This window comes from Triticum urartu, chromosome 5A, assembly GCF_056163025.1.
Source record: "Triticum urartu cultivar PI428250 chromosome 5A, HENAU_Tu73, whole genome shotgun sequence".
Lineage (NCBI taxonomy): Eukaryota > Viridiplantae > Streptophyta > Magnoliopsida > Poales > Poaceae > Triticum > Triticum urartu.
Window position 1 is genome coordinate 609,295,611 of NC_141877.1, and position 20,622 is coordinate 609,316,232.

The following is a 20,622-nucleotide window of genomic DNA, read 5'->3' on the forward strand; positions in this document are numbered from 1 at the left end:
TTTGGTTTGAACTCAAACTCGACTCAACGCGGCGGGCGGAGTCAGCTGCGCAGGTACGACTCGGCTCCCAGCCCATCCATCCATCCATCCAGGCGCGTCGTGTACGGTCAGTGTGTCTGTCCCGCGGGTGGGCGGGAAGGTTCGTCCAGTGTGGCTGCCCGTGTGACATGTGGACCGCTCAGGCTTGCTCTCCACCCGCGGGCAGTTACGCGCGCCGGGTAGGCTGCTCGGCACCAGCACGGCGCGACGCATGCTACCGTCGGTGCGCTATGCTATGCCAAGGGCGCGGACCCGGCCAGCCATTCTGCGGATGAGGACCGCCCGATGGACACGTACGTGCGTTGCGAGGCCGGTGCAAACATACGCCGCCACTCCATCCCCCAACCCAAGGCGCGTCACGACCAGGCCCGTTCTCCAATAGTCTCTTCACCCACCGACTTCTTTCTTCAAAAAAGAAAAAGAAAACTTCCACACGTACGTGCGTGTGCAGCGCGCACACACTACGCCGCCGGCGTCCACGTACGCACCGCGGAGGAGGAGCAGCGCTGTACTGTATCCTAGTCCGAGATTCCTCAACTTGCTCCTCCACCTCAGTAGCTTTCATTTCATCCCGACTTGATCGTTCTGGTACGAGCACGAGAAGAAAGACGGCCACAAGGAGTGCAAAAGGGATCATCTCACAATTCACTCGGAGGACGTGTGGCCGTGACCGTTGGTTTCTTCAGGTCGAATAGATTGAAAGTTTTTCCGCAAAAATAAGTCGGCTTAGAGCATCTCCAACAGACGCTTTACGTAGCCGCGCGCTAAATTTCTTTTACAACGTTGAAATAGCGTTTTAATGCGCCGGACAACCGAGTATCTTCAGTAGATGCCTACAAATATACTGCTCAACTAGCAACCGTAACAACTCCAACAGGCGTCTAAAATAAACCACACACGCCCGTACCTAACTCGCCCCGCCGCGCTCCGCCTCGTCATGGCCGTGCCACCTGTGGCCGTGGGCGTGCTCCGCCTCATCGTGGCCGTGGCCGCGCTCCTCCCAGCCCCGCCACCGCCGTGGCCGCGCTCACACCCTCCCGCTCGTGGTCGTGGCCGCGGCCCGCCGCGCCCGCGTCCTCCCGCTCGTGGCCGTGCCCGCATGCTGCCGCTCATGGTCGTGGCCGCGGCCCGCCGTGACCGCGCGCTGCCGCTCGTGGCGGTGGCGGTGGCCCGCGCCCCGCCTTGCCGCCGTCGTGGTCGGGCCTGTGCCTGCGCTCCTCCCTGTCCCGCCACCGCCGTGGCCGCGCCCGCGCGGTGCCGCTCGTGGCCGTGGCCGCGGCCCCCGCCCCGCCCCGCCGCCGCCGTGGCCTTGGCCACGCCTACGCTCCTTCCCGCCCCGCCGCCGCCGTGGCCTTGGCCGCGCCTACGCTCCTTCCCGCCCCGCTGCCGCCGTGGCCGTGGCCGCGGTCCGCCGCCCGTGGCCGGCTGGCGAGCTGGCGCGCGCATGCGAGGAGGCCAACGGCGGCTCCGGACGCACGGGACACTTTTCAAGTTTAGCGTGCTGGAGCTTAAGCGCTAAATATACGGCTTACGATCCAGTTTCGTCCGGCGCGCTGAACGCTTTTTACAGCGTGCTTTAATATACAGCATCCGCTGAAGAGCTATTTTCAACTCCGCGCGTGCTAAACTTGCAATTTTTTGGGCGCGTCGTTAATATTGGGCGTCTGTTGAAGATGCTCTTATCTCGGTTGGTTTGACCGGCTCTGAACTTATTTCAGAATTTCCGGCGATGCGTTTTCAGTGGGAGAAGACGTTCCCGTCGACGACGAGGCGTCTACGATGACTTCGTAAATCTCAAGATGATATGCTGGCTCAGTCTCTCAGAGGTGCTCATAGGGATAGGGTGTACGTGTGTGCGTTCATAAAGGTGAGTATATGTATGTATATATGATCGTTTGTGTCTGTACTGATGCTAAAAAAAAAATCTGGACGGGCAGATTGCCTTGCCAAAATTCGGCGTCTGCTTGGCCGTTCCGGAGGAACGGAATACTTAGCTGGGTTGATGTGATAGATGTTGCCCCACCATTGGTGCGTCGTTTTCAGACCATGGGGTTTGGCTAGGTTGAATGCCCTGCATCTAGAGACTCAACTTAAACAGCTTAGTTCCCCGCAAAAAAAAAACAAAAAAACTTAAACAGCGTAGTTATATTTTAACTGCTCGGTTTATATGGAAGAAGGGTAATGGCATTGGCGTTAACAAATTCAATTCGGTCGATCGGGCCGTTGAGCACGTCAAACGCGGCGCTTTCTTCTGGTTCAAGGCCGGATGAGGGAGAGGAGCCCGAGAGCCTTTGGAGCCGGACCGGGCCGGTAGCTTCTGTGATATCGAAGTTGTAGAAATGCATGCTCTAACCAATGCAACTAAAAAATCGATTTGATAAAAGAGAATAGGCAACACATTATACGTCAACACCCCTCCCTCGCGTGTGGCTCCCTCAGGCTTAAACATGGACCGAAAGTGGGATGCAATTTAATTGCGCCAGCCGGGTCTTGACCACAAGACCTGTTGACTCCGATACCATGTAGAAGTGCATGTTCTAGCCAATGCAATCAAAAAACCGATCTGATGGAAGAGACTAGGCAGCACATTATACGGGGTCTAATGTCTCGGCAAGCATGGCGATTGATACATGACCCACACACGCTCAGTGCAAGGATCATCAAGGCGGTGTATTTTCCTACAAGCTCTCTGATGGAAGCCGCTTTGGGACACCACCCCTCCCAAATCTAGGAAGCTATTCTTGATGGATGAAATATTCTCCAGGATGGTATTATAAGGAGGATTGGCAACAGAGCAACGACGAGGATATGGCAAGATAACTGGATTTCCAGGCCGGGTATGTTGAAGCCAGTTGCATCTCTTGTGGCTCACACTCCACAACTAGTGTCCGAAGTCATTGACAGAACTTTTGCTACATGGCACTAGTGAGGCAGGTCTTCATACCCCTTGATACCGAGGCCACCTTAGAGAGTCCCTTGTGCATCTCCAATGTACAAGACTTTTGGGCCTAAAACGAAGATACCAAGGGCCGCTTTACAGGTCGGTTGTCATACCATATGATTATGAGACTTAAGTGGGATCGGGAAGGCTGGCTAGAGGAAAGGAGAGGAAGCTCTAACGTGAGTGAGATGAGCAAATCGTGGACATCACTTTGGCTAAAGAATATTCCATCAAAACTGAATGTTTTCACGTGAAGGTTGGCCAACATTCTCTTCCAACAAGGAACGTTTTGCACTATGGCAATATGAGTAATACCCATGTTTGTGCCATCTGCGGCTCGGGTGACAATTGGGGACATTGGTTGCTGACATGTACCATGGGTCGTAGTGTTTGGGCCCTCTCCAAGGAGGATTTGGTGGAATACATGAGCATGAACCAGGACGCCGATGCAAGAAACTGGCTCTTCACGATGAGCGATACACTACCACATGAGGATTTCACCTGTCTCATTGTAACCCTATGGGCGATCTAGAGTGCTAGGCGAAAGGCGATTCATGAGGATATCCTATAGACCCTGTTAGCCAACACTCTATTTAGACTACGGTCTACTTTTAACATAATAAAATCCAAAAAGCTATCATTTTCTTAATCTCCATAATTAGATGGCCATACACCAACCGGTCTAGTGAGTCATTTGTCAAGGCAGCAATGGCAGTCAAGCTACTGATGATAGGCAACTCCGACTGTTGCATGCTCAGGGACAGTTCTTCAAGAGTGGTACTAATCTCAACTCCAAGGGCATATTTGCGTGGAATAAGTATCGGGATGCTGAGAAAATAACTGTGCCATTGCTGATCCTAAGGATCATACCCGTAGCGCAAACACACATAGAAGTAGTAGGTGCGTTGTGACGGACGGTCTGAACGGATGTCACGATCGCCCAACCCAGGGAGCGTAACGAGTAGACCCATTCTTCACCGAGCTCCTACGGACACAATTGCCTGCTTACACACGGAGTGGACAGCGGAGGAGGAGCAACCCTGTATCCGAGTCCATGATCTCTCAACTTGTTCCTCCACGTCCATAGCTTTGATCCTGACTTGATCCTTTTGGTACGTGCAGGAGAATAAAGACGGTCATAAGTTGTGCATCAGACGGTAAATCTGCGGGATGTGGTTCTATCCGAGTCCAAATCGCAAGGACGAGTGGTCGCCCGTTGATTTCTTCCGCTTGTCGCTCTTCAAAGTCTGCTTGCCTGTCTCGTTTTGATCCCCTCTCAGCATGCAACAATGCTAAGGCCATCCGGAAAATTTGGGCACCCTTTTGATTGACCCCAATGTTCACCGGGAGGGATGGCATTTCAAACATTTTTGCTGACAGTTTCTTCAGAGGCGCATGCCAGTTTCTTTAGAAACGCAGGGCAGTTTACAAAAAGAATAAAAGTTTGCGGCAAAACGGCCAGAAATTCCCATCTGCTACCATCTAAAAATGCCATCAAAAAAAGTTTGCTCGCCATCCCCCTCCCAACGAATGTTCGTGGTATTTCCAAAATTTTATTTGACTCCCTACGTGAAGAAGAATACGGATGGTGGATCACCTTGTCACTAGTAAAATTGCACGTGCAGATGCACGTATCCAATTAATGCACCAAGAATAGGCTATTTACAAATATTAATGTGCACAAATATTTCATGGGGCAAATTATCATTTGTCGCAACATGTTTTCATCTAGAAGGGACAATTGTCAACTGTTCTTCGTACTATTTCATACCTTGTTAAAAATATTATTTGCTTGTCCATAACTTCCATGTTTTACTAAATTCTAGCTAGATTCTCAGTACAAACTCTTCAAAATCCATCTCTTTGTGTAGGAAATGATAACATTCGCTGGAACAGAGTTGCTAGCTGAAGCTATTATTAGAGCATGTTCCACATAATTTGTTTTGTGAGTATTGTTAGAACAACTATGTGATAATAAAGGCAGATAACATACTTTGTTCAAGTAAACATCTGCAGTATATCCAAATCATTGTACAAATATGAATAATTATTCATGAGTCGTCACATATGGGTGAAGTTTCTTCTCCTTCTCCCTTCCAGCCTACAAAGCATACATAGGACAACACCATCAAGTATTCTCAAACTTCTTATGATACCTGTAGTACGAAAACACATGTAGTATTAGAACACAAAGGGGAAACGTCCTCTGGGTGGCGGTACACTTGCATATTATTATTATGTAGTGAGAATTCATAAAAATGCAAAGGAGACATATCTCTGGAGAATTCATAAAAACGTATTTCGTATAGTATCGTGAAACTTTTTGCTTTATCAATATCTACAGGTGCACCTCGGATTAAATCGATCAGAGTGCAGAAAAATGACATATCACTGACTAAACGGGTGGCTAAATCTCAAGCTCTCTGTAGAAGTGGAATGTGGAATTTGACCCAGAGTAGCTTTACATTGCAGAGACTATCAGTTAGTAAAGCGCATTAAACATAAGTACTAAATTACTTGTGTCCAACGGTTCCAGGCGTGTATTACCTTTTATGAAGATTGACAAAAAATGTAGCAAACACCAACAGCATTTACTTGCTCCAAGAATGATGATGGTTGTGAATTATGTGAAAGAGCACAGATAACCATGTAAAGTATGTTGTCTTGAATTTTCTCGCAAAAGGACACAAGAGCTCTTATCATGTCAGGAAACCTTCAGCCGCCAACATAAGTTTGTCATAATACAGTTTAATCTCAAGAGAAAATATACTAAATAATAAATTTATCAGCATAACGCAAGGAAAATATTTCAGACTTGCGTATATAGCAGCATTGAACATAATAATAAGAAAATGATACAGAACTTCATATGGAGAGAAAAACAAAGCGTTCTGGAGTGTAGACACCAAAAAGCATCTCTGAATGAAGTAGCACTTACTTTAGGCTCATTTCTGCAAGACGCAATAGGAGAAGACAGATCTTGCGAATTTCTTTTATATATGGTCGCTCTACAGATATAGTAAAGGATTAGATGGCGTACAATGTCAATGATCTTAGGGAGTCCACACAGTCTTGGTAATAGTTTCCCATCAGCCTCAAAATACTGTATCAACAACAAATAAAGTTCTCTTTGTACTTCGTAACTTGAATGTGCCCAAATATGTGGGTTCAGATAATTTTGTGAAAGAGAAAATTTCAATAGAGCTTCAGACATACCTGAAAGAGCAGATACGTTAGTAATATAGACAAGTCCAAGCAAGAGACATATAGAGATTACCAAATCTGTAGAGAAATTCAACATGTACTTCACTGTAGAAAGAGTCTTAAGATTTAGTAGCTGCAATGAAACAGATGTTAGCAAGAAACCTAAAATGTATCAGAAGAGGAAGACATACAGAGACACTGCCGACAGAATAATTATGTCCTGCAGCAAGCGCCACGAGCATCACTTTGTACAGCCCATGATGGTTGCCTCAAGCTTGCTCTTGTCAACACTATGAAGTACATAAGACACATTCAACAAAATCCTGTTATTGCTAGCCAGGAAGAAGACAAGAACGCAATATATTCAATTCTCTGGTTTGAGTAATTGGTCAAAAGAAGATAACATGATGTTCAGAGGCTAATTCGTACCTCTGCGTTCAAGCCAAAAATCATCTTTGATGAAATACCATCCCTTGCATCCAAAATTCCTAAAGGATGAAAAATTGCAATAATTAAGGAATGATAAGTTGATAACACAATTCGAAGGGTAGCAGCAATAATGTGTCCTTTTGATGGTACCTATCAGCACCCACACAGACCCAAAGGATGATATGATTCTACAACATCTTTTGTATTTTACTCTGAATCCTATCAGCACCCACACAAACCCAAAAGATGATACACAAAAGATTCATAATTGTGTAGAGCAAGGACACATTTGTGAACCTGAAGTGTAATAAAGAATAGCAACTTATATCATTGTTTTTTTTTTCTGTAGAAAGGTTTTTATTTTACAACTACGACATAGGCATCAAATACAATCATGTATGAAAACTGATCTTCTGCATCTGCATGTGCTACATTTGCCTACAGATTTTGGTGAAATCATGAACTATGTGTTTGGTGTGTGTTCTTCAATATGCCATACACGACACAATGGTTGAAACATACCTTCAATAAAACAACACACCAGGAGATCAGCTATCGTGGTAGGGTATGTGGCCGGGCGGACTCGCCTGTTCTAGATGGATGCCAGAGTGACTGCGCATACAGCGGTGTCGTCAGTTGGGCAAACGACGTTGAGGACGAATCACGGTGGGGGCAGGCTCTCACGCAGAGGCGAGCTCGTGTGGCGGGCAAGCTCTCGCGCGGCGGCGGGTGCAGCAGATGCGGGCTCGCGTGGCGGAGGCCTCAGCTGAAGCCGGTTCGCGCGGCGACGGCAGGCTCGCGTGGTAGCGGCCTCGGCAGAGGCGGGCTCGGCGGGCAGGCTCCTGGGGCGGCGGCGGGATCGCGTGTAGGGCGGCCGCAATGTTGCAGGGAATCGGCGTGGAGTAGGACAATCAGATTTTGAATAGGGAAGAGGACAGGATGGTCTTGGAGGAGTTGACGGAGGAGCGTCCGCCTACTCGACGGCGCAGTACAGGGAGGCGATGGAGGACAGGGAGGAGATGGGGCTGCCGGGTGTCGTGCGGTGTGCTGGCTGCGGAAGAAAGGAAGGCATCGGGGCTGCGGGCGAAGGGAGGCGAGGGCGACCAATTTCCTTTTTTCTGCGATGATCACGCTATGGGAGGGGCTGCGGACGCGGTGATTTTTCCGTTGGTGGAGTATGGCCAGCCAAGGTAAATTGCTAAGTGTACACCAGATCGCGATTAAATCAATAATGGCTGTTAGATTTAGAATTATGAGCCTAAACGTGTGGTGCTGATTGGTTTGTGTGGAGTTGTGGGACTAATTACGGGGTGCACGTAAAAAAGTTCTTATTTGATTGTTTAATAGTAGTATAGAAGTATAGATGAAAAATCTCCCACACAATGCAGACTATATCACATGCAAATCAAGTTTCAAAGAAACTTTATGGAAACATTTTTGAAGTTTTAATAAAAAAATCAAGATGTTAAAAGGATGATATTCTATTGCCATGCAAAATTCCAAGTTCAAACACATCATCTTTTGTAGTGATCTAAAAGGTTTTATATTAGTTTATGGAGGGAGTGCTGTTGGAAATATGCCCTAGAGGCAATAATAAAGTGGTTATTATTAAATTTATTATTCATGATAAATGTTTATTATTCATGCTAGAATTGTATTGACTGGAAACTTAAATACATGTGTGCATACATAAACAAATACCGTGTCCCTAGTATGCCTCTACTAGACTAGCTCGTTGATCAAAAGATGATTAAGGTTTCCTAACCATAGACATGTGTTGTCACTTGATAACGGGATCACATCATTAGGAGAATGATGTGATAGAAAAGACTCATCCGTTAGCTCAGCATATGATCATTCAGATTGCTACTGCTTTCTTAATGTCAAATACACATTCCTTCGACCATGAGATCATGCAACTCCTGGATACCGGAGGAATACTTTGTGTGCTATCAAACGTCACAACATAACTGAGTGATCATAAAGATGCTCTACAGGTATCTCCGAAGGTGTCTGTTGAGTTGGCATGGATCGAGATTGGGATTTGTCACTCCGTGTGACGGAGAGGTATCTCTGGGCCCTCTCGGTAATACAACATCACAAGAAGCTTGTAAGCAAAGTGACTAAGGAGCTAGTTACGAGATGATGTATTACAGAACGAGTAAAGAAACTTGCCGGTAATGAGATTGAACTAGGTATGGAGATACCGATGATCGAATCTTGGGCAAGTAACATACCAACAGACAAAGGGAACTACGTATGTTGTCATAAAAGGTTCGACCGATAAAGATCTTCGTAGAATATGTAGGAACCATTATGGGCATCTAGGTCCCGCTATTGTTTATTGACTGGAGAAGCGTCTCGTTCATGTCTACATCATTCTCGAACCCGTAGGGTCCGCACGCTTAACGTTCACTGACGATATAATATTATATGAGTTATATGAATTGGTGACCGAATGTTGTTCAGAGTCCTGGATGAGATCACGGAGATGATGAGGAGCTCCGAAATGGTCCGAAGGTAAAGATTGATATATAGGACGATACTATTTGGTTTCTGAAAGGTTTCGAAATGCACCGGGTATTTATCGGATCACCAGAAGGGGTTCCGGGAGGCTACGAGGAGTTATTGGGCTTAACGGGCCAAAAGAGAGGAGCACACGAGCCCACAAGGGGCTGGCGCGCCCCACCTCATAGGTGCCGGCCCTAGGGAAGGAAGGGGAGAGGGCTAGCCCTCTCTTACCTTCTCTTCCATGTGAGAAAAAGGAGGGGGGCGCCTCCCTCCTTCCTTCTCCCCTGCGCCATAGGAAGGAAAGGGGGGGTTGCACCTAGGCAGGAGCCCAGGGCGGCCGCCGGCCCCCTTGGGGCGCCCCTAGTGCTGCCTCCTCCTCCCCCACCTATATATATGACTAGAGGGAGAGGGGCAACACACATCATGATCCCCAAGTCGTGTGCGACGCCTCCTCTCCCTTTAGTTCTAGTTCCATCTCCGTCCACGTCTGTTGTGCTTGGCGAAGCTCTGCGGAGCCAGAACTCATCTACTACTTCGTCTCTTTTGCTGGATCGAGAAGGCGAGGACGTCATCGAGCTGAATGTGTGCTGAACGCAGAGGTGCCGTACATTCGATACTTGATCGAAACGGATCGTGAAGGTGTACGACTATATCAACCGCGTTGATAAACGTTTCCGCTTAGCGATCTACAAGGGTATCTAGAAGATCTTCCCCTCTCGTAGCTATGCATCTCCATGAATAGATCTTACGTGTGCGTAGAATTTTTTTTGTTTTCCATGCAACGTTCCCCAACAAGTACCTCGTAAACCTGTTGATTTTTTTCATACCTCATAGAACAGTAATGTATTTGAACTTGAGAATTCCTCATGTTAATAGAACAACAGATTAATATCTCGTATACATGATTTTTATTGGTTTCACAGAAACTTGGTTTTTATTTGATATTCTCACTTTCAGACCGATGGGGTTTGGCTAGGTTGAATGCCCTGCATCTGGAGACAAAGTTAAACAACTTAGTCATATTAACTGCTTAGTCTATATGGAAGGAGGGTAATAACATGGCATTCGAGAACAAATTCAGTTCAGTCGATCGGGTCGCTGAGCCAATCAAACGCCACACTTTCTTCTGGTTCAAGGCCATATTTTTTGTTATCTGGCATAAAAAATATTTGTGTAATTCAAAAAAGTTGTTTCCTACCATTCAAGAAAATGTACGCGACACTTTACAAAAATATGTTTGTGTCATAAAAAATGTTTACACAATGTAAATAATGTTCGTGTAGTATAAAAAGACATTTCGTATCATTCCAACAAATCTTCAATGTTTATTGGAAAAAAATTAAACTCATAATGAACAAAAATCAAAAGATATATTTGAAAAAAAATGTTAATCATGTATTTGAAAAATGTTCAACATCTATAAAAAATATTCTTGATATACGCAGAAAATGTACAATGTGTATTCGGAAAATGTATTAGAAATCATGTATCTGAAAAAATGATAATCATGTATTTAAAAATGCCAAATGTGTATTAAAAATGTTTTTGGTTTATAAGAAAAATGTACAATGTGATGAAAAAAAGTACACATCAAAACATATATTTGAAAGACAAATATTAATCATGTATTTTTGGTTTAAGGAAATGTGTGTGACCTTTCATAAAAAAACGAAAAACTCATGAACATTTTAAAAAGTAGAGATGCAACTTGCCGATAATCCTCCTCCCGTCCCTAATTGCAGTCTCATTGTTGGAATGCAGTTACGTGTCAATGGTATACTTGCAACCGGGACAAAAAATGGATTAGGCCCAATTGCATGTCGAGGGTGGACTTGCAACTGGTAGAAAAATGGATCATGCCCAAATGCATGTTGGGGGTGGATTTCCAAATGGGGAAAAAATGGATCGCGCCCCCTCCCCATGTTGTCGGTCGAAGGTTGACATGCAATTCAAACAAAAAATGGGTAGGGCCCAGTTGTGGATCGAGGGTGGACTTGCAACTGAAGCAAAAAAGGGTGGCCCCTCAGTTTCATGTCGGCATGGATTTGCAACCGGAACAAAAAGGTCGCCCCCCGGTTGCATGTCGAGGATGTACTTGCAACTAGGAAAAAAGGGGCCCAAGCCTAGTTGCGCATCTAGGGTGGACTTTCAAGTAGGACAAACTAAAAGGCGGAGTCCTAGTTGCATGTCGCACAACCTCTAATGTTTGATCTAGGTAGGATGGACATGTAACTGGGTTGGACACGAGTTGCATGTCGAGGGTGGACATGCAACAGAGTCGAGTGAGCTGCTTTGAGGTTTGACACGCAACTATATCAGGGTCGGGTATAAGTTGCATGTGGAAGGTGGACATTCAACTAGGTTCGGCGCAAGTTGCATGTCATGGTCGACATGCAATTAGATCGGGTTTCAGGGACAAGTTGCATGTCGAGATGAAACAAGATAGGCTTTGAGGACAAGTACCATGTCAAGGGTGGACATGGAACTAGGCTAGAGGCAGGTTGCATGCCGAGGTGGAGATGCAATTAGATCATGGGTGAGGGCAAGTTGCATGTCGAGGATGAACATGCCGTTCTGTTCAGGCTACGAGTTGCGTGCCGAAGGTGGACATGCAACTGGGGCGGCATTCTAATAAACAATAAACAAAAATAGATAAAAAAAGAAGAGAACAAAAAACAGGTTCCAATCATCCCAAAACCGCCACAAAGGTTTCTAAAACCATTCCTAAAATTGAAGCCAGATCGAGAGAACTTGCACATTGATGGTGAACTAGCAACTGGGACAAAAAAAATTCTTCGGGGCCAGTTGCGAGTCGAGGGTGGACTTGCAACTGAGGCAAAAAAAGGTATCAGACTCGGTAACAAGTCCAGGGTGGACTTGTAATTGAGGCAATAAAAGGGCATGCCGAAATCGAGACCAGTTGTGAGTCGATTGTCAACTCGCAACGGAGAAAAAAAACTTTGGACCATGTTGCAAGTCAAGGATGGACGTGCAACTATGCGAAATATAAACTGGGTCGGCCCCAGTTGCTTATAGAGGATGGACTAGCAGCTAGGGAAAAAAGCGGACCCGGTTTCTTGTTGAGGGTGGAGTTACAACATTGACACAAAAAAAGACGCCCCCGATTGCATGTTGGCGATGGAATTGCAATCGAGATAAAAAGGGTCTCCCCCACCTTGTCAAGGGTGCACTTGCAAACTAGGACAAAAAACAAATAGAGACCCACATGTGTATCAAGGTTGTATTTGCAACTGGGACAAAAAATGTGCCCACCCCAAATTACATGTGAGAGGTGGAGTAGCAACCGGGGACAAAAATAGATCCTCCCCAAACACAGTTGCCTATCTAGGACGGTATTGCAATTTGGACAAAAAAGGGTAGGGCCAGTTGCGTATCGAGGGTGAACTTGCAACTCGGACAAAAAAAGGGTGCCCCCTCGTTGCATGTCAGGGTGGAGTTGCAAATGGGGGAAAACGGGTCGCCACCTCCTCCCCCCGGCTGTGTGTCGAGTGTGACTTGGAACTAGGACAAAATAGGATTCGGGTCCAGTTGTGTATCGAGGGTTGACTTTGAACTGAGAAAAAGGTGGCCCCCCATTTGCATGTTGATGGTGAAGTTGCAACTGGGACAAAAAAGGCCCGACCATAGTTGTGAGTCAAGGGTGTGCTTGCAACTGAGAAAGAAAAAAGTTTGGACTCAGTTGCGAGTCGAGGCTAGACTTGCGACTAAAGCAAAAAAAATGGGTCGAAGATAGATCGAGCCCAGTTGCAAGTAGGTAGTGAACTTGCAACTGGGAATAAACTTCGAGGCCAGTTGCCAGTCGTGGGGGGACTCGCAAGTCAGGGCATGTCTCTTCAACATCGAACTTGAAAAAGGAAACAGAGACATGCAATGACAAGTGACATAGGTTGTCTCCTCCACTTCTACAATGCAAGCCAGATGAAACGAGCCCCAAAAGGACGATTGGCAAAAGGCCCGACAAAAAAATAGACATGCAATGCGAACTGGCCAACAAGTGGACAAAACAGACCAAGGCAACACGGGAATATATCGGTCGACGACGCGTGATCAAGAGTTTGCACAAAAAATACAACAAGATCCAACGGACCTTAGATGACACATTGCTAAACCTCTCCTTGATGAAGCTTAGAAAGAATGAGAGACAATGTCAAAAAGAACTGGGAAGGCAGTGACCACGATAGAGCTCCCTTTTCTTGTCCCTTCTAATTCTACGTGGTGGCCTAGAAACAATGCGACAAAACAGGCCGCCAGCTCTGCAAATAATATGGTGTCAAAAGTGAAGCCAAACTGGCTAACAAAACAATGTGCGACAAACAAATAATGACCATCGAAGTGGGGGATCGAGCACTAACATGACAGTTGTAGAAACTAAAACGAACGATGACAAATTTAGACGTGACATTGTTAAAAATTGAGTTAGCAATTCCGTATAAAAAATATTCACGAATTTAGAAGGCGTTCACGAAACTTTTAAAAGTATTTTTAAATTTTATAAAAATATTCATGATCTTATTTATTAACCTGAAAAAATAAAAAATAAAAGACAAATTGAAAGGAAAGAAACTACAAGAAAACCAAAGAGAGAAAATAGTGAAAAGAAAGAAAAACAAAAAATGCAATAGTTTTTACGAAGAAAACACATTCAAAAAATGGTTAGAAAACACAAAAACGCTCAAAAAATATATAAAAGAACAGAAATTGCATGGCACCAGTGGATATAATGAAAACAAAAGAACCAACCATTTACCTACTCTGTACAGACAAGTGGATATAATGAAAACAAGAGAACCAACCATAAGAGTACCTCCCTCCCTCATACCATTCTGAAAGCACATGAAACTTTCCCAAAATATACACCTAACATGCATGACATTCCAAGACCAGCTATATATATAGGCCTACTAATTACTTAACCCACACACCAAGCACTTCACTCATTCATAATTGCCTTGATCCTCTCCAGCTTATCTTTGCTGGCATGCCCAACATTGACCAGATCAGCAATCAGATACTCCAGCTTCTTCTTCTCTTGCTTAAGTAGGTCCTTGTCCCCCTCCACTTCCTTCATGGCCTTCCTCATGTTCGGAATGATATCTGCTTGGCTTTGAAGAATGCACCTTTGCTCCTTGGCAAGCTTCATCTTTTCCATACTTATCTCAATCTTTGCTTGATCCTCAAGTTGTTTCTTCTTTGCATTTAGATCATTGATTGCCTGACTGATATAGTCCATGTCATGAGACATCTTGCCATCTTGATAGTCAAAAAGCTTGGATACATCTTCCACCAACTGGTTGTAGTTGTTTGATAGGAAATCAATTTCCTTCTGTAGTTTGGCCACCTCTTTCTCATGGGCTTGTTTGTCCTTCACCCTCACCAAGTTCTGCTCATGGTACATGTCCCAAATCCTTGTTAGGAACCTTTGTAGAATCTCTGGCCAAGGACCATCCACCCACTCCACAACCCCACAGTTCACACCTACATCCTACATAAGCAATTATTTATAATTAAGAACAAAGCACTTAGTAACAAACTTACTACAGATAACTAAAGTCATAAAGTCATTTCATTTAACCGAAACCCTTTGTTTAAATCAATATGCTCTCTAAATTATGCAAACTTAATTCTTTCATAGTAAGCACACAACGCCTGACTATATTCAGTTAACAGCTATATTTAGCAATAGATATAAATTCATTTAACTCTGTTCTTTTTCAGTTAACAGCTATATTCAGTTAACACCTAACAAATACATTCAGTTCACAGTACACTAAAGATCTCTGCATGTAGGTGTTCTCAGGTTTAGTCATGTATTGAATTCAGTTAACTAAAGATCTACTTTCACATATAGCTTCCATATGTATGGCACTTTCAAGTTTCAGTTCTAAACTACAACATACATCTCTGCACATCACACATCTCTGCACCACATGCTGCACCACACATCTCCAGCAGCAAAACACATTACACATCTCCACCAGCAAAACAAGTTAGCGTGCAAGATTTAATACCTGCTGCACAGGACAACCCAGGAATCACCTCCCAGTCAAAGCACCTTCAAAAGTCACCATCTTCTTCGGCCTCTGATGATGCATCATGCACGTCGGCTCAGATTCAGTGTAAGAACCACAGAAAGATGGTTCCACCACACTGTCAGGGGTTTCCTGCAAAAGAAAGTTCGAATCAAACCAAAACCAACTTGGAATATCCAATTTGGATGAACTAAACCTAACCCTAACTCTGTTCCACCATTATGCACTTACAAAGAGCTGAGGATCCATTGAAACCATGTTGATGTCCTCGTCCGAGCTCTCCTCGTCATTCCAGGATGGCATCCTCAACTTCTACCGGTAGCAATGGTCGCGGCGGCGACGGTGATAGGCTGACCTAGCTCAAAGCACCAGGGAGAGGGAGAGGATGAGGACGAGTGAGAGCGAGTGAGGAGGAAGAGAATGAGCGAGTGGCTGAGCTCGCTCTCACTTATTGGCCCACCGACAGCCGCCGTTCAGACAGCGGACGGGGCGTTAACGGCCGTCACCGCGTGGCAGATGTCCGTTGGCCAGTGTGGCTACTGATTCGCGAGCCCAACCGGTCAGATTCGGGGTTAGCGCGGCCGAAGCAAACGATTTCGCGACTTGGTAGTTTTTGGTCACGGTTTAGGACAAATTTGATAGTTTTTGGCACAAAATCGTAGAGTGGTAGTTTTTCGTCACGTTTTCGTCAATTGTGGTAGTTTTTGGTTAAATACTCGGATGGCCGCCATGTGAAACTTTGACACACACGTCCTATCTAGAACCCTGGACGGCTCTCGAACCGTCACTGCATTCACATGGGCTCATCGGCTATCTGCCTACCCAAATTCATGGCTAGGCAGCCAACGAGCTGACAAAGGCGCGTATCTTGACTATAAGAGCAACTCCAATGTCTCGACCCAAACGGATGCGTTTTTGTCTGCTTTTTGTCCGTTTGGGTCGGCTGCCCACCCGGCATCCGCCCCATTTTAGATTTGAGTCGTCAGTGCGTCCAACACGTTGATCCATATGTACGCCATTAATAGCAAAAACTGGTGCGCCACTAACAGCCTTTTTTCTAATAGTTAGAGGACTTGGAGTGGATATCAAGAAATCAACGAGGAGGCCACGAGGCAGGTGAAGGAAATATGCCCTAGAGGAAATAATAAAGTTATTATTTATTTCCTTATAATCATGATAAATGTTTATTATTCATGCTAGAATTGTATTAACCGGAAACATAATACATGTGTGAATACATAGACAAACAAAGTGTCACTAGTATGCCTCTACTTGACTAGCTCGTTAATCAAAGATGGTTATGTTTCCTGACCATGAACAATGAGTTGTTATTTGATTAACGAGGTCACATCATTAGTTGAATGATCTGATTGACATGACCCATTCCATTAGCTTAGCACCCGATCGTTTTAGTATGTTGCTATTGCTTTTCTTCATGACTTATACATGTTCCTATGACTATGAGATTATGCAACTCCCGTTTGCCGGAGGAACACTTTGGGTGCTACCAAATGTCACAACGTAACTGGGTGATTATAAAGGAGCATTACAGGTGTCTCCAAAGGTAGATGTTGGGTTGGCGTATTTCGAGATTAGGATTTGTCACTCCGATTGTCGGAGAGGTATCTCTGGGCCCTCTCGGTAATGCACATCACATAAGCCTTGCAAGCATTACAACTAATGAGTTAGTTGCGAGATGATGTATTACGGAACGAGTAAAGAGACTTGCCGGTAACGAGATTGAACTAGGTATTGGATACCGACAATCGAATCTCGGGCAAGTAACATACCGATGACAAAGGGAACAACGTATGTTGTTATGCGGTCTGACCGATAAAGATCTTCGTAGAATATGTAGGAGCCAATATGAGCATCCAGGTCCCATTATTGGTTATTGACCGGAGACGTGTCTCGGTCATGTCTACATTGTTCTCGAACCCGTAGGGTCCGCACGCTTAAGGTTACGATGATAGTTATATTATGAGTTTATGCATTTTGATGTACCGAAGGTTGTTCGGAGTCCCGGATGTGATCATGGACATGATGAGGAGTCTCGAAATGGTCGAGACATAAAGATTGATATATTGGAAGCCTATGTTTGGATATCGGAAGTGTTCCGGGTGAAATCGGGATTTTACCGGAATACCGGGAGGGTTACCGGAACCCCCCGGGAGCTATATGGGCCATAGTGGGCCTTAGTGGAAAAGAGAAGGGGCTGCCCTAGATGGGCTGCACGCCTCCCCCTTCCCCTGGTCCTATTAGGACTAGGAGAGGTGGCCGGCCCCCTCCTCCTCTTTTCCCCCTCCGCGAATCCTATTCCGACTAGGATTGGGGGGGGGGGAATCCTACTCCCAGAGGAAGTAGGACTCTCCTGCGCCCTCCTCCTTGGCCGGCCAGCCTCCCCCCTCTACTCCTTTATATACGGAGGCAGGGGGCACCTCTAGACACACAAGTTGATCCACGTGATCTATTCCTTAGCCGTGTGCGGTGCCCCCTGCCACCATATTCCTCGATAATACTGTAGCGGAGTTTAGGCGAAGCCCTGCTGCTGTAGTACATCAAGATCGTCACCACGCCGTCGTGCTGACGGAACTCTTCCCCGACACTTTGCTGGATCGGAGTCCGGGGATCGTCATCGAGCTGAACGTGTGCTCGAACTCGGAGGTGCCGTAGTTTCGGTGCTTGATCGGTTGGATCGTGAAGACGTACGACTACTTCCTCTACGTCGTGTCATCGCTTCCGCAGTCGGTCTGCGTTGGGTACGTAGACAACACTCTCCCCCTGTTGCTATGCATCACATGATCTTGCGTGTGCGTAGGAATTTTTTTGAAATTACTACGAAACCCAACAGTGGCATCAGAGCGTAGGTTATTTATGTTGATGTTATATGCACGAGTAGAACACAAGTGAGTTGTGGACGATACAAGTCATACTGCCTACCAGCATGTAATACTTTGGTTCGGCGGTATTGTTGGACGAGACGACCCGGACCAACCTTACGCGTACGCTTACGCGAGACCGGTTCCCTCGACGTGCTTTGCACATAGATGGCTTGCGGGCGACTGTCTCTCCAACTTTAGTTGAACCAAGTATGGCTACGCCCGGTCCTTGCGAAGGTTAAAACGGAGTCTATTTGACAAACTATCGTTGTGGTTTTGATGCGTAGGTGAGATTGGTTCTTACTTAAGCCCGTAGCAGCCACGTAAAACATGCAACAACAAAGTAGAGGACGTCTAACTTGTTTTTGCAGGGCATGTTGTGATGTGATATGGTCAAGGCATGATGCTGAATTCTATTGTATGAGATGATCATGTTTTGTAACTGAGTTATCGGCAACTGGCAGGAGCCATATGGTTGTCGCTTTATTGTATGCAATGCAATCGCGATGTAATGCTTTACTTTATTACTAAACGGTAGTGATAGTCGTAGAAGCATAAGATTGGCGAGACGACAACGATGCTACGATGGAGATCAAGGTGTCGCGCCGGTGACGATGGTGATCATGACGGTGCTTCGGAGATGGAGATCACAGGCACAAGATGATGATGGCCATATCATATCACTTATATTGATTGCATGTGATGTTTATCTTTTTATGCATCTTATCTTGCTTTGATTGACGGTAGCATTATAAGATGATCTCTCACTAAATTATCAAGAACTGTTCTCCCTGAGTATGCACCGTTGCGAAAGTTCTTCGTGCTGAGACACCACGTGATGATCGGGTGTGATAGGCTCTACGTTCAAATACAACGGGTGCAAAACAGTTGCGCACGCGGAATACTCAGGTTATACTTGACGAGCCAAGCATATACAGATATGGCCTCGAAACACGGAGACCGAAAGGTCGAGCGTGAATCATATAGTAGATATGATCAACATAATGATGTTCACCGATGAAACTACTCCATCTCACGTGATGATCGGACATGGTTTAGTTGATTTGGATCACGTGATCACTTAGAGGATTAGAGGGATGTCTATCTAAGTGGGAGTTCTTAAGTAATATGATTAATTGAACTTAAATTTATCATGAACTTAGTACCTGATAGTATCCTGCTTGTTTATGTTGATTGTAGATAGATGGCTCGTGCTGTTGTTCCGTTGAATTTTAATGCGTTCGTTGAGAAAGCAAAGTTGAAAGATGATGGTAGCAATTACACGGACTGGGTCCGTAACTTGAGGATTATCCTCATTGCTGCACAGAAGAATTACGTCCTGGAAGCACCGCTGGGTGCCAGGCCTGCTGCTGGAGCAACACCAGATGTTATGAACGTCTGGCAGAGCAAAGCTGATGACTACTCGATAGTTCAGTGTGCCATGCTTTACGGCTTAGAATCGGGACTTCAACGACGTTTTGAACGTCATGGAGCATATGAGATGTTCCAGGAGTTGAAGTTGATATTTCAAGCAAATGCCCGGATTGAGAGATATGAAGTCTCCAATAAGTTCTATAGCTGCAAGATGGAGGAGAACAGTTCTGTCAGTGAGCATATACTCAAAATGTCTGGGTATAATAATCACTTGATTCAATTGGGAGTTAATCTTCCAGATGATTGCGTCATTGACAGAATTCTCCAATCACTGCCACCAAGCTACAAGAGCTTCGTGATGAACTATAATATGCAAGGGATGAACAAGACTATTCCCGAGCTCTTCGCGATGCTGAAAGCTGCGGAGGTAGAAATCAAGAAAGAGCATCAAGTGTTGATGGCCAACAAGACCACTAGTTTCAAGAAAAAGGGCAAAGGAAAGAAGAAGGGGAACTTCAAGAAGAACGGCAAGCCAGTTGCTGCTCAAGAGAAGAAACCCAAGTCTGGACCTAAGCCTGAAACTGAGTGCTTCTACTGCAAGCAGACTGGTCACTGGAAGCGGAACTGCCCCAAGTATTTGGCGGATAAGAAGGATGGCAAGGTGAACAAAGGTATATGTGATATACATGTTATTGATGTGTACCTTACTAATGCTCGCAGTAGCACCTGGGTATTTGATACTGGTTCTGTTGCTAATATTTGCAACTCGAAACAGGGGCTACGGATTAAGCGAAGATTGGCTAAGGACGAGGTGACGATGCGCGTGGGAAACGGTTCCAAAGTCGATGTGATCGCGGTCGGCACGCTACCTCTACATCTACCTTCAGGATTAATATTAGACCTAAATAATTGTTATTTGGTGCCAGCGTTGAGCATGAACATTATATCTGGATCTTGTTTAATGCGAGACGGTTATTCATTTAAATCAGAGAATAATGGTTGTTCTATTTATATAAGTAATATCTTTTATGGTCATGCACCCTTGAAGAGTGGTCTATTCTTATTGAATCTCGATAGTAGTAATACACATATTCATAATGTTGAAGCCAAAAGATGCATAGTTGATAATGAAAGTGCAACTTATTTGTGGCACTGTCGTTTAGGTCATATCGGTATAAAGCGCATGAAGAAACTC

The 20,622-nt window shown here is 45.3% G+C and overlaps 1 protein-coding gene across 1 annotated transcript; it reads right to left on the minus strand.

Annotated features, from left to right (window-relative positions):
* Positions 1-14,075: 14,075 nt before the first annotated feature.
* LOC147973320 (uncharacterized) lies at positions 14,076-15,477 on the minus strand. Its single transcript, XM_087524643.1, has 3 exons — positions 15,406-15,477; positions 15,211-15,306; positions 14,076-14,627 (listed from the first exon to the last, which is right to left on the minus strand). The coding sequence occupies exons 1-3, from the start codon at positions 15,475-15,477 to the stop codon at positions 14,076-14,078; spliced, it is 720 nt and encodes a 239-aa protein (XP_087380769.1).
* Positions 15,478-20,622: the final 5,145 nt, after the last annotated feature.

Coding starts and splice junctions, on each gene's coding strand:
- LOC147973320 (XM_087524643.1), bottom strand. CDS start 15,477: ATGCCATCCTGGAATGACGAGGAGAGCTCGGACGAGGACATCAACATG. Junction 15,307..15,405: donor CAATGGATCCTCAGCTCTTT/GTAAGTGCATAA, acceptor TTTCTTTTGCAG/GAAACCCCTGACAGTGTGGT. Junction 14,628..15,210: donor ATCAGAGGCCGAAGAAGATG/GTGACTTTTGAA, acceptor TTGCTTATGTAG/GATGTAGGTGTGAACTGTGG.